General features: G+C 37.1%; 1 protein-coding gene across 1 annotated transcript in view; it reads left to right on the top strand.

Moving 5' to 3' along the window:
* The first annotated feature begins 12,947 nt into the window (after positions 1-12,947).
* FSTL5 (follistatin-like 5) overlaps positions 12,948-14,198 on the top strand; it is a 773,393-nt gene continuing 772,142 nt past the window's right edge. Inside the window, exon 1 of the mRNA XM_010834087.1 lies at positions 12,948-12,977. Coding sequence (XP_010832389.1) covers positions 12,948-12,977 — 30 coding nt within the window. The remainder of the gene's footprint in view (positions 12,978-14,198) is intronic.

The following is a 14,198-nucleotide window of genomic DNA, read 5'->3' as shown; positions in this document are numbered from 1 at the left end:
CCAGTTCTAACTGTTGCTTCCTGACCTGCATATAGGTTTCTCAAGAGGCAGGTCAGGTGGTCTGGTATTCGCCTCTCTTTCATAATTTTCCACAGTTTATTGTGATCCACACAGTCAAAGGCTTTGGCATAGTCAATAAAGCAGAAATAGATGTTTTTCTGGAACTCTCTCGCTTTTTCGATGATCCAGCAGATGTTGGCAATTTGATCTCTGGTTCCTCTGCCTTTTCTAAACCCAGCTTGACCATCTAGAAGTTCATGGTTCATGTATTGCTGAAGCCTGGCTTGGAGAATTTTGAGCATTACTTTACTAGCATGTGAGATGAGTGCAATTGTGCGGTAGTTTGAGCATTCTTTGGCATTTCCTTTCTTTGGGACTGGAATGAAAACTGACCTTTTCCAGTCCTGTGGCCACTGCTGAGTTTTCCAAATTTGCTGGCATATTGAGTGCAGCACTTTCACAGCATCATCTTTCAGGATTTGAAATTCCTGGAATTTCAAATGGAATTCCCTCACCTCCACTAGTTTGTTCGTAGTGATGCTATCTAAGGCCCACTTGACTTCATATTCCAGGATATCTGGCTCTAGGTGAGTGATCACACCATCGTGATTATCTGGGTTGTGAAGATCTTTTTTGTACAATCTTCTGTGTATTCTTGCTACCTCTTCTTAATATCTTCTGCTTCTGTTAGGTCCATACCATTTCTGTCCTTTATCGAGCCCATCTTTGCATGAAATATTCCTTTGGTATCTCTAGTTTTCTTGAAGAGATCTCTAGTCTTTCCCATTCTGTTGTTTTCTTCTATTTCTTTGCATTGATTGCTGGGGAAGGCTTTCTTATCTCTTCTTGCTATTCTTTGGAACTCTGCATTCAGATGCTTATATCTTTCCTTTTCTCCTTTGCTTTTTGCTTCTCTTCTCTTCACAGCTATTTGTAAGGCCTCCCCAGACAGCCATTTTGCTTTTGTGCATTTCTTTTCCATGGGGATGGTCTTGATCCCTGTCTCCTGTACAATGTCACGAACCTCATTCCATAGTTCATCAGGCACTCTACCTATCAAATCTAGACCCTTAAATCTATTTTTCATTTCCACTGTATAATCCTAAGGGATTTGATTTAGGTCATACCTGAATGGTCTACTGGTTTTCCCTACTTTCTTCAATTTAAGTCTGAATTTGGTAATAAGGAGTTCATGATCTGAGCCACAGTCAGCTCCTGGTCTTGTTTTTGCTGACTGTATAGAGCTTCTCCATCTTTAGCTGCAAAGAATATAATCAATCTGATTTTGGTGTTGACCATCTGGTGATGTCCATGTGTAGAGTCTTCTCTTGTGTTTTGGAAAAGGGTATTTGCTATGAGCAGTGCATTTTCTTGGCAAAACTCTATTAGTCTTTGCCCTGCTTCATTCCGTATTCCAAGGCCAGATTTGCCTGTTACTCCAGGTGTTTCTTGACTTCCTACTTTTGCATTCCAGTCCCCTATAATGAAAAGGACATCTTTTTTGGGTGTTAGTACTAAAAGCTCTTGTAGGTCTTCATAGAACTGTTCAACTTCAGCTTCTTCAGCATTACTGGTTGGGGCACAGACTTGAATTACTGTGATATTGAATGGTTTGCCTTGGAAACAAACAGAGATCATTCTATCGTTTTTGAGACTGCATCCAAGTACTGCATTTTGAACTCTTTTGTTGACCATGATGGCTACTCCATTTCTTCTAAGGGATTCCTGCCCGCAGTAGTAGATATAATGGTCATCTGAGTTAAATTCACCCATTCCAGTCCATTTTAGTTCGCTGATTCCTAGAATGTCGACATTCACACTTGCCATCTCCTGTTTGACCACTTCCAATTTGCCTTGATTCATGGACCTGACATTCCAGGTTCCTATGCAATATTGCTCTTTAAAGCATCGGACCTTGCTTCTATCACCAGTCACATCCACAACTGGGTATTGTTTTTGCTTTGGCTCCATCCCTTCATTCTTTCTGGAGTCATTTCTCCACTGATCTCCAGTAGCATATTGGGCACCTACCGACCTGGGGAGTTCCTCTTTCAGTATCCTATCATTTTGCCTTTTCATACTGTTCATGGGGTTCTCAAGGCAAGAATACTGAAGTGATTTGCCATTCCCTTCTCCATTGGACCACATTCTGTGAGACCTCTCCACCATGACCCGCCTGTCTTGGGTGGCCCCACAGGGCATGGCTTAGTTTCATTGAGTTAGACAAGGCTGTGGTCCTAGTGGGGCTTCCCTGGTGGCTCAGAGGTTAAAGTGTCTGCCTGCAATGCGGGAGACCTGGTCCTAGTGTGATTAGATTGACTAGTTTTCTGTGAGTATGGTTTCAGTGTGTCTGCCCTCTGATGCCCTCTTGCAACACCTACTGTCTTACTTGGGTTTCTCTTACCTTGAACATGGGGTATCTCTTCATGGCTGCTCCTGCAAAGCGCAGCCGCTGCTCCTTACCTTGGACGAGGGGTATCTCCTCACCGCTGCCCCTCTGACCTTGAACGTGGAATAGCTCCTCTAGGTCCTCCTGTGCCATATTTCTACTTATTCCAAATCATTGAATTAGCGATTTATGTTAGGAAAATCATCATTATTCCTCACACTCCAAAAACACACTGTAAAAACTGTTTTAGTGTTTTAATTATTGATGTGTTTATTTAATGTAATTCATATGACTCTTTAAAAATTCAGCTGTATTAAGAGGGCATAAATTTTCCTCTGAACATAGAAGAACTCCTTTGAATATAGTTTATACTTTCCTCATGTTTAAAGAAATATAGAGTTAAGTTGTGATTAATTATTCACAGTTCTCCCAAAAGGATTAAATAGTTTTCAATTCTGTGTCTTTACACAAGTTAATGGTCTTTTTCCTGGCAAATTATTTTGCCATTCTTTAAGTCTCAGCTCAAGTAGCACTTTCACAAAGAATTCTCTCTTTGCATAGGCAATTGACCCTCCCTTTCTTTTTAGCACATCATCTTGTAAATGTTTTGATTGTTTTGTAATAGAGTTACCATGCTCTCCAAATAGAATGTTAACTTTTGAGATCAGAATTTGATTGTTATCCATAGTTAATCCTGAAAGCATGGAGCTGGTAATACAGATTCAAAATAAGTCTGTATTTAAAGAATGAGTAGTTTGTTATGTCAATACCTTATTAAAATGGAATGTAAGGAGATGAATATTTTTCAATCACTTCTCAAATTTATTTACACAAAAATAAGGTAAATAGATAATGAACCCCAAAACCATTTGAATATGTTTTATCAATTAAAAATTCAATGTCCACTATTTTCTTTTAGAATAAAATAAATTACATTCAAAAAATTAAATAGATGTATCTTTTAAATGTTTCCAAATTTGCTGTAGATATTATTCACAATGGGCTGTTGTCTACTGTATATAATTAATGTTATCAAAATTAATTTTGTTTTGTTTTCTATTTCAAATGTATATCCTCAAAAAAGTGACCTATGAACATATATTAATTTTAGATTTCCTCCATATCTTATTCAAGTCTAATGGTATAAAACAATGATGCTCCTACAACGCTCCTCCGTCCATGGGATTATCCAGGCAAGAGTACTGGATTGGGTTGCCATTTCCTTCTCCAGAATAAATATAATTAAGTGTTATCAAAATTAATTTTGTTTTATTTTCTATTTCAAATGTATATCTTCAAAAAAGTGACCCACGAACATATATTAATTTTAGATTTCCTCCATATCTTATTCAAGTCTAATGGTATAAAACAATGATGCTCTAATAATGGTCTATAGACTTATCATTTTATCTTTAGATTATAGGTTAGGTAATAGAATATTTTCTTTCCTCTAGAATTTTCTTAATATCCTCAAATCTTTATTCATTGTAAACTGAAGGAATAATCTTGTACATTAATACAGAAAGGAAAGTCCATATATGTCTGTAGCATGTACAGGCTTTTTAGTGAGTACTTTCCCTTTTGATTATTTTAACTGACTGCTGTGCTTATGAGTCTTTGTGTTATTTCCTATCTAAAATATCTCATTACCTAATTCCTAATTTCCACATGCTACTTTTCCTGCCCTGGATACTTGTAATTCATCTATTTAAATGCTTATCTTTGAAGATTTAGTTTGCTAATATCTTTTATAAGTCAATCAACCAAAGATGTCCTGTGTGACACTTTGGGCAAATTCTTATGGATTATATTAGACATCTATATGTAGTGATTGTTTATTCATATTTTATACTTAATCTGAACTATACAAATAATTAAATAGCTTTTCTGATGTTTATAATTAGATAATGCAAGAATGTAATTCATTATATATTTATCACAATAATAATTGATTTCATTTTAAATATAAATACAAATAAATTTCCATCATGTTAATAAAATCTAGGCTGTGGTCCTAGTGTGATTAGATTGACTAGTTTTCTGTGAGTATGGTTTCAGTGTGTCTGCCCTCTGATGCCCTCTTGCAACACCTACCGTCTTACTTGGGTTTCTCTTACCTTGGGCGTGGGGTATCTCTTCACTGCTGTTCCAGCAAAGCGCAGCTGCTGCTCCTTACCTTGGACGAGGGGTATCTCCTCACCGCCGCCCCTCCTGACCTTGTATGTGGAATAGCTCCTCTAGGCCCTCCTGCACCCACGCAGCCACCGCTTCTTGGAGGTGGGGTTGCTCCTCCTGGCCGCAGCCCCTGGCGCTAGTAAAGCTAGTAAAGTAAAGCTCAAAATTCTCCAGAGCCAGGCTTCAGCAATACGTGAACTATGAACTTCCAGTTGTTCAAGCTGGTTTTAGAAAAGGCAGAGGAACCAGAGACCAAATTGCCAACATCTGCTGGATCATCAAAAAAGCAAGAGAGTTCCAGAAAAACATCTATTTCTGCTTTATTGACTATGCCAAAGCCTTTGACTGTGTGGATCACAATAAACTGTGGAAAATTATGAAAGAGATGGGAATATCAGACCACCTGACCTGTCTCTTGAGAAACTTGTATGCAGGTCAGGAAGCAACAGTTAGAACTGGACATGGAACAACAGACTGGTTTCAAATAGGAAAAGCAGTACGTCAAGGCTGTATATTGTCACCCTGCTTATTTAACTTATATGCAGAGTACATCATGAAAATTCTGGGCTAGAAGAAGCACAAGGTGGAATCAAGATTGCCAGGAGAAATATCAATAACCTCAGATATGCAGATGACATCACCCTTATGGCAGAAAGTGAAGAACTAAAAAGCCTCTTGATGAAGGTGAAAGAAGAGAGTGAAAAAGTTGGCTTAAAACTCAACATTCAGAAAATGAAGATCATGACATCTGGTCCCATGACTTTACGGAAATAGATGGGGAAACAGTGGAAACAGTGTCAGACTTGATTTCTCTGGGCTCCAAAATCACGGCAGATGGTGACTGCAGCCATGAAATTAAAAGACGCATACTCCTTGGAAGAAAAGTTATGACCAACCTAGATAGCATATTGAAAAGCAGAGACATTACTTTGCCAATAAAGGTCTGTCTAGTCAAGGCTGGTTTTTCCAGTGGTTATGTATGGATGCGAGAGTTGGACTGTGAAGAAGGCTGAGCACCGAAGAATCGATGCTTTTGAAATGTGGTGTTGGAGAAGACTCTTGAGAGTCCCTTGGACTGCAAGGAGATCCAACCAGTCCATTCTGAAGGAGATCAGCCCTGGGATTTCTTTGGAAGGAATGATGCTAAAGCTGAAACTCCAGTACTTTGGCCACCTCATGCGAAGAGTTGACTCATTGGAAAAGACTCTGATGTTGGGAGGGATTGGGGGCAGGAGGAGAAGGGGACACCAGAGGATGAGATGGCTGGATGGCATCACTGACTCGATGGACGTGAGTCTGAGTAAACTCTGGGAGTTGGTGATGGACAGGGAGGCCTGGAGTGCTGCGATTCATGGGGTCACAAAGAGTCAGACACGACTGAGCGACTGAACTGAACTGAACTGAATAAAATCTCTAAACTTACGGACTTCAGAATATGAAGTAACATTGAAACTATCCATCAATCCATTATTCATTAACCTCTCTGTATTTTTTCTTCATTAAAGTCCTATAAAATATTGAATGTAGTATGAATCTATAATAAGAAGCAATGACAATTTTGACTTTGGAATTAATGTCACACCAACATATTAAGCCAAAAGAGAAGCACCTGTATTTTGACATTCTAGAGCTTTTACAGATTGTATTTTGAATGTCTAAATAGAACTAGATCCCTCTCTCTTTCTACAAGAGATAAATAAATAAATATATATATAATAGCAAATATTGTAATCAAATTTTATGTATGTTAATAAATGCTTGACTATTAATATATCTGATATTTCTTTTAAAAATTAAGAAAATTACTTTCACTTGATAAAGAGCTGAAACTTATTAGTTGCCCAACTCTATTTAATGTTTACCATCCCAACTCTACACTACCACAGTCTGTAGTTTTGCAGTCCTACCATGCAATCTCATAGATCCTTAACTTTATTTGTGCTGTATCTACTGCAGAGAATCCTTCCCTTCAATTCACTGTAGAGCTCAGCTACTTTTTACTAAAACCTCATCTTCTCTGTATATTCCTCAGTTCTCCACATTCACAAAGCTTCCATTCACCTGCCTAAGAGAGAATGCATTACTCCGTTAACCGTACCTTCTAGATTTTATATATAATTCCATTATTGAATGTCACATTTTATTTCACATACTTTTTGGATTTTGCCTGTCACTCCACTGGGATGTTAAAATCTAGAATTCAGACACTGTATTAGAAATGGTGCCATTTGCAGATAGTATTCTAGACACTGTGTATATGCCAGTTAAGTCATGAGTAACATAGATTCCAGTAAATGGAACATCATGTGCAAATAAATCCTTTTATTATCATAGAAGGTGATAACTTCTGTGAATAATGAACAAAAAGTTAAAAAATCAGATATTTAGTAATGGAGGTACATTTTTAGATAGAATGCTCAGGAATTGAAGCTTGTTGAAGAGGTGGTATTAAATAGAAACACGATGCCAATTCCAAGAGGAGTGATCTCAAATAAAAGATAGGAAGATTGTGATTAAACTTAGTAAAACTGAAAATTCACCATTACAATTTATTAAAATTACACTGATAAACCTAAGATTTAGGAGGCCAGATATACTGCTTTATGATTGCTGGTATCTCTTGTTTTCCAGACATTTTAAAATTAAATTGCCACCAAGAAAATATGTTTGAGGGGAAGTATGTACATATGTTTGTGCATGTGTATGTGTTGTGTATATGTGTGTACTGAAGGCCTTGGGGAGGGAGCTTGTATGTTCATGGGTTTGCATGCATCAGAAGAGCATAGCATAGATTTGTTATAAAATTGCGATGGACTGACTCCACTGAAATGGTCTCCTATTCCCAATCTCCTTGAATTTACAATCCATATTATTGAATAGCTCTAATGAATGTTTTTCAGAACATTTAATATTATATTTTTACCACTTAGCACATGGAAATGTTAAATAAATTTGTATTGAACATCAGTAGTCTGCTTCAAATTATCAACTCACAAATTTTGTTTGTTGGTATTTGTCTGGGAGGCAATTATTTTTATATCAAAGAGAAGGCAAAAGTTCTGAGAAAGAATTTAAATTAGCCAGGCTTCAACAGTTAATAAATCTTTGTATATGTTTGCCATAAACATTTATACTGACATCCCTTGACTATTTTCACAATTAGGGTCTATTGGTATTTGGTCATGATTTTAAATTTGCATACATTTATCTGAGCTTCTGGAGAAGGCAATGACAACCCACTCCAGTACTCTTGCCTGGAAAATCCCATGGACGGAGGGGCCTGGTGGGCTGCAGTTCATGGGGTCGCTAGGAGTCAGACACAACTGAGCAACTTCACTTTCACTTTTCACTTTCATGCATTGGAGAAGGAAATGGCAACCCACTCTAGTGTTCTTGCCTGGAGAATCCCAGGGACGGGGGAGCCTGGTTGGCTGCCATCTATGGGGTTGCACAGAGTCAGACACAACTGAAGCGACAGCAGCAGCAGCATCTGAGCTTCTATGGCACTACTGTATATACACATAAAGCCCCTTTTTGTGAATGATGACATTAATTACTTCAAGAATAAGTGTGGATCATAGGAACTGGGAGCTAAATTACTTCACCTAGAATGCATCATTATTTTTATTACTACTGACATTGTTTTATCTTTTGTTACTTTTTAATTTTGAGTTTAATTGATTCATTATGGATTATTCAATATACCAGTAAAACATTTCTATACATTTGAATTTTCTTAAATTTCATGTCAGAAGTTTTTTTTTTTTTCTCAACACATGATCAACTTAAACACAATTTGAATGTGTCCTTCATTACAAGCTATAGGCAAAGAAAAATAAATAAATAAAAATGCATTTGCTTCCTCCTAACTTTATTTTATTACTACTGGGGGATGGGGTGTGCCCCCTGCAAGTGAGATCTTAGTTCTGCAACCAAGGATGGAAGCTGCATTCTCTCCAGTGGAAGTATGGAGTCTTAACCACTGGACAACCAGGCAAGTCCTCAATTTTAAGAGGTGAAGTTTATTGCCTTTAAATCTATGCCATCCATTCAACTAAAGGGGACTTAAGAAGAAAACAATTTTCTAATATTATCATGTTAATGATCTAGGTAGCATGGATTTACCATAGCTTTATTTCTTTTAAAAAAATATTTATTTAATTAGATTGCACCAGTTCTTAGTTGTGGCATGAGGGCTCTAGTTCCCTGACAAGGGACTGAACCCCTGCATTAGGAGATCAGAGTTGTAGACACTGGACCACCAGGGAAGTCCCACATAGACTTTCATTTAATAGTCAAATGCAAATTGAGTCACGTGGGGCTGAGGAAAAACAAAAGCAAATTAGAAAACTTTTATCATTCTTGAAGTGATTAAAAGAGGAAATGCTTGTCTTTTACACTCTTGCTGAGCCCTACTTCTATCACATAGTTATACACTGGTTATCATCATGTATATCCAATGAAAGATTTAGTACAGGATCTCAAACTCAGAGAGATAATTGGTATACTTTCCTAAGGAACCAATTCAATTCTACCTGCACTCGTTTCATTCTTATATCCCTCTATGTGCAGAGAAGCCTGTGGGAGTCCTGATACTAATCAAAGGGTGCATAAGTAATCTCATTAAACTAGTATCATATATATACAAATTTTAAAAAAGATTATCCATGGGTATAACCTGTATACCTGTATAGTGTTCATGACTTTTCCTTAAAGTGTTTTAAGCTTTATAATATTGAAGGGGAAGACCATTTACTGATAGTACAACGATTATAACTAATGCTCTTATGATGGACCTAATGCAGTCACCATTTAAATGGTTTCTTCTCTTCCCAGAAAGCATGTGTTTCACAACAAAAAGGGAGAAATTGGGTAAATTGTGTTTGAAGATGTTGTGGCCAGATATATAGTTTTAGTGTTTGATCATAAGACATTATTTAGGGTATAAGCATCATCAGATGTTAGTAAATGTCATACCAAAATTCAAATACTAGAAAGGAAACATTCGTAATTATATCTTCTAGAGTTATAACATTCTCCTTATTATTGTGTGTTGATGTTATTCAGCTATATTTCAGTTTGACTAGATATTTTAGGCGGAGAAGGCAATGGCACCCCACTCCTGTACTCTTGCCTGGAAAATCCCATGGATGGAGGAGCCTGGTAGGCTGCAGTCCATGGGGTCACTGAGGGTCGGACACGACAGAGCGACTTCACTTTCACTTTTCACTTTCATGCATTGGAGAAGGAAATGGCAACCCACTCCAGTGTTCTTGTCTGGAGAATCCCAGGGACAGGGGAGCCTGGTGGACTGCCGTCTATGGGGTCGCACAGAGTCAGACATGACTGAAGTGACTTAGCAGCTTAGCAGCAGATATTTTAGGACCACTATATCTCATTTGAAAAATTACAGTTTGAAAATTTGTTTCCAGCTTGAAAAATTTACCCTGGCTTAGATATGTTCTACTCATTATGTTGTATTTTGTTTAATATTGAAGAAATTGTATCTTTCAATCATGTATTACTTCTGAATCCATACTTTCACCCAGATTGTTTTTTCTAATCTTTAGCACACTGTCTGCAAGGATCTATTTGCCCATTTCTAACACTGAGCAGAATTTCATGGAGTCTATTTATAAACGAAAGATAGCACTCTGGGAGTCTTCCAAGAAATGATGTGGAACAAAATAATACACGAATCGTTTGCTATTATTTAGCTTTGATACATGGCCAAATATATATTTCTTATTTTAAGATAAGATCATATTGGCAGAAAATCTTTTGGAAGAGTATTACAATTCAGTTATACCAAAAGAATGGCAGTTCTGCTATTACGTATGAGACCTAAATTTTCATAATGTAAGAATGTTTCTCAAATGTATCATGAAGAAAGAATAACAAATCTTTCTGACCTCTCATTGCATAATTAAACAATTACAGTTTTCTTCTTAACATTTCCATATTTAAAAATTAACATTTAAAATCTGAAGTAATAGTTTGTGAAATAAGATTGTGAAAAATACATATTTCCAAGTGAACAATGCAATATTTTCATCATAAAAATAAATTGGAGCAGTTATTACCCTGAAAATACTAAAGTATATATATATATATCTGCACACACACACACACACACACACATATATATTTACACTGACAGAGTCTAATACAAGTTTAAGAATAAATAAGATAGGTTATTTTTTTAATCCTTCTACATTACAAGTCTGTTCCTATTATTCCCAGTTCATAAAATTAATTAGTAATTTATCTTCTATAAATTTAGGATTCTTACAAATTTCCCATTTGTAGACTACTTAAGGATATTTCGCTGGTAATTTATCAGTATAATTATATATAATTGTACAAACAGAATTGGTATTCATAAAAAATAATAAAAAAATGCAATGTCAGTGAGTATTAAGCTTATTTGATTGCAGTTAAAACATCTTAAATCAGTATCAATGTATACTTATGATGCCGAAAATCAATTAGGACTTCAGAAACCAAAGCTGTTTTACTCAATACACACAGAAGTCGCTCATTCGTGTCTGACTCTTTGCAACCCCATGGATTGTAGCCCACCAGGCTCCTTGGTCCATGGGATTTTCCAGGCATGAATACTGGAGTGGGTTGCCTTTTCCTTCTCTAGGGGATCTTCCTGACCCAGGGATCGAACCCGGGTCTCCCGCATTGTAGGTAGATGCTTTACCATCTGAGCTACCAGGGAAGCCCATCAAAAACACAGAAGAGTAGTAGTAAGTTTCAGAAGGATGTCAGTTGAGATCTTTTATAGATGAAATCTACTTCCTAGAAGTCAACTCGCCAATTATATGCACAGCTGGAGACAAGAGGCTGCAAAAAAAGGTCCATCTGGAAAATATCTTGGGTACACAATTAGATCCACTTATTCTGTGTCTGTGGATTTAAAATGATCATCATCCACGGTGGAATAGATGTGTTCCTCGTTGCTTAGAAAATCCACAGCTAGCTTGATTGAGGCTACAGACATGTTTTGGAGTTGGTTCTTGAGATCCTGAAAGTTCAATCCTTCAGGTCTTGGGCAAGACTTGATCAAATTCAGCACCTGGTTCTGGGCCACAGTGAGGCCATTTGCTTGTATGAAGTTATTCCCACCAAAGTTCCCAGCTTCATCCATTCCTGGATTGCTGATAGGTGCTCTCCCTGCCGAAGGCTGGCTGTTCGACTTGATCAGCATCATGTGTACATTGACTACTTCCAGAATGTTTTACTCAATAGTGCATTTAAAATCTAGTCTCTCCTCAAATTTCTGACAAACCATCCTCCTTCACCACTCAGTGGACTTTCCTTCAGCTACATAAAGAAAATAAATCATCATAAATGGAGCATGTTTCATTTATCATAACAAACCTACAAATTTCTTGCATCTATAACCATGTCTTCCTGTGCCCACTGGTTATATTAGAAGAACTGGTTGTCTTTCTAACTAAAATTTCCCCCCACTTATGTTTTCTATCACTTCTACATTTTTAGTAGCCTTGTAAAGTTAGTTTAATCATCTCTCCCTTTTGTCTTAATCCTCTCTGTTTCCACTCTGTATCTCCCATCATTTATACACTCTTAATTCTCACTAATATAAATAATATATTATAAATGTACAAAAATAAAACAAAAGACAAAAAAGCAAAAACAAACACAATGCCTCTGTGGACTTCCCTTCATTCTTCAGCTACAGACCATCCTGGACTTTTCTTTCCCAATTACATTTCTCCCATTCCAATTTTACCTGTTCATATACTTGTCAATCATCATCTCCTTCCTTGAATAACTTAAAATGTACTTCCAAGCCAAGAATGTGTTTCTTTTGAAGTCAATGTTTTCACCTATGTCTGTTCATCTGGTGGATATTGTCAAAATAACTGCCTGATTTGACCTTATTTATTTCTTCAATTGTTTACAATATTCAGTTCTATAGTATTCAATGCTTATATATTATTTGAATGATGACTTATACATAGGCTGGTGATTTATAAATTTATACATCTTGTTGAAATATCTCCCATGAATTCCAGACACTTTGACCATCATCCTACTTTGCATCATCAGAGTGATATTCAAAGTAAAATCAGAGTTGAATATCAAACCCATAAAATTTCAGGGTTTTTGCTCTTAAGAAACAGCATTATTTTAAGTGTCTAAACAACTAAAAGGATGAAGAGATGAAGAAGATGAGAAAGATGATCAAAGACATAAGGGAAGATCAAAAGTTTAATTTTAGACATGATAAGTGGGCTGTTATTAGATATTCATGTAGAGATGTCAAAAATAAAGCTGAATATTTGAATCTGAAATTCAATGCTGAGGATTAGCTAGAGATACAAATTTGAAAGTCTTCAGGAAAAACATGGCATCTAAGACCAGAAGACTAGGTAAGGTGAGCAAAGGAATAAGGTGAATAGAAGAAAGATAAGGATTCAATAGCTGGGAAACTAGTAGCTAGAAATTGAGGAGACATGAAAGAATTGGTAAAGGAGATAGAAAAGGAGCAGCCAGACAAGAGAAAAATGCACAGCGGGACAGCACCAGAAGGCAAGCCAAAAGAGGATAAAAGTGCTTCTTCCTGGGCCATCTTCCTTATGTTAGAGATAATGCCATTCTTCTAGTGGCTCACAACCTCGAGATCATCCTCATCAGTTCTGTGTCTCACATCAATACTTAATCTATCCAGAAACCTTTTTAGTTATAACTAGTTTTGCAACTCTACTGGTACTGCACCATTCTGAGCCATCACCTGCCATTAGGATTCCTGCAATATCTTCTCTATTGGTCCCTCTAATTTTGTCCTTTCCTTGTTCAAACTATTCTCTATAGGCAAAATGAGTCTGTTTAAATGTAATTCACATGGAAGAAACTCTCAATGTGTATTTCAGCTCTCTCAGTGCAAAAACAAAAGCACTAACCAATGCCCTCAGTGCTAGTCTGTCTACAGCTCTTATTTTCTTGACTGACCTTTGTATTAAATTCCTCTTACTCAGCCTGCCCAGTTACACATGTTTCCTTGGCATTTTTGACAGTGTCAAGACCTGCTGTATCACAGGGAGTTTGCAATTGTTTTTCTCTCTTAAAACATGTTTTCCCCAGGTATATGCTTGGATCATCCTCTCAAAATTCCCCTCAAAATTTTATTCAAAATTATTTATCATTGTAGACCTGTATGAAATTGTAGTCACTCCAAACTATACCTTGTATGGTATATCTTTTGCTAGGTAGAACTTACTGCCATTTATGCAATAATCATGGTTCATGATATTTTTGTTTGTTTTGTTCATCATTTATCACTTAGAGCAGTGTCTGGCACATCAGATCAGATCAGATCAGTCAGTCTTGTCCAACTCTTTGCGACCCCATGAATCGCAGCACACCAGGCCTCCCTGTCCATCACCAACTCCTGGAGTTCACTCAGACTCACGTCCATTGAGTCAGTGATGCATCCAGCCATCTCATCCTCTGTCATCCCCTTCTCCTCCTGCCCCAATCCCTCCCAGCATCAGAGTCTTTTCCAATGAGTCAACTCTTCGCATGAGGTGGCCAAAGTACTGGAGTTTCAGCTTTAGCATCATTCCCTCCAAAGAAAGCCCAGGGCTGATCTCCTTCA

This window comes from Bison bison, unplaced genomic scaffold (genome assembly GCF_000754665.1).
Source record: "Bison bison bison isolate TAMUID 2011002044 unplaced genomic scaffold, Bison_UMD1.0 scf7180017864012, whole genome shotgun sequence".
Taxonomy (NCBI): Eukaryota; Metazoa; Chordata; class Mammalia; order Artiodactyla; family Bovidae; genus Bison; species Bison bison.
The sequence above is the reverse complement of the archived record's forward strand: the minus strand, read 5'-3'. Positions and strand labels throughout refer to the sequence as shown.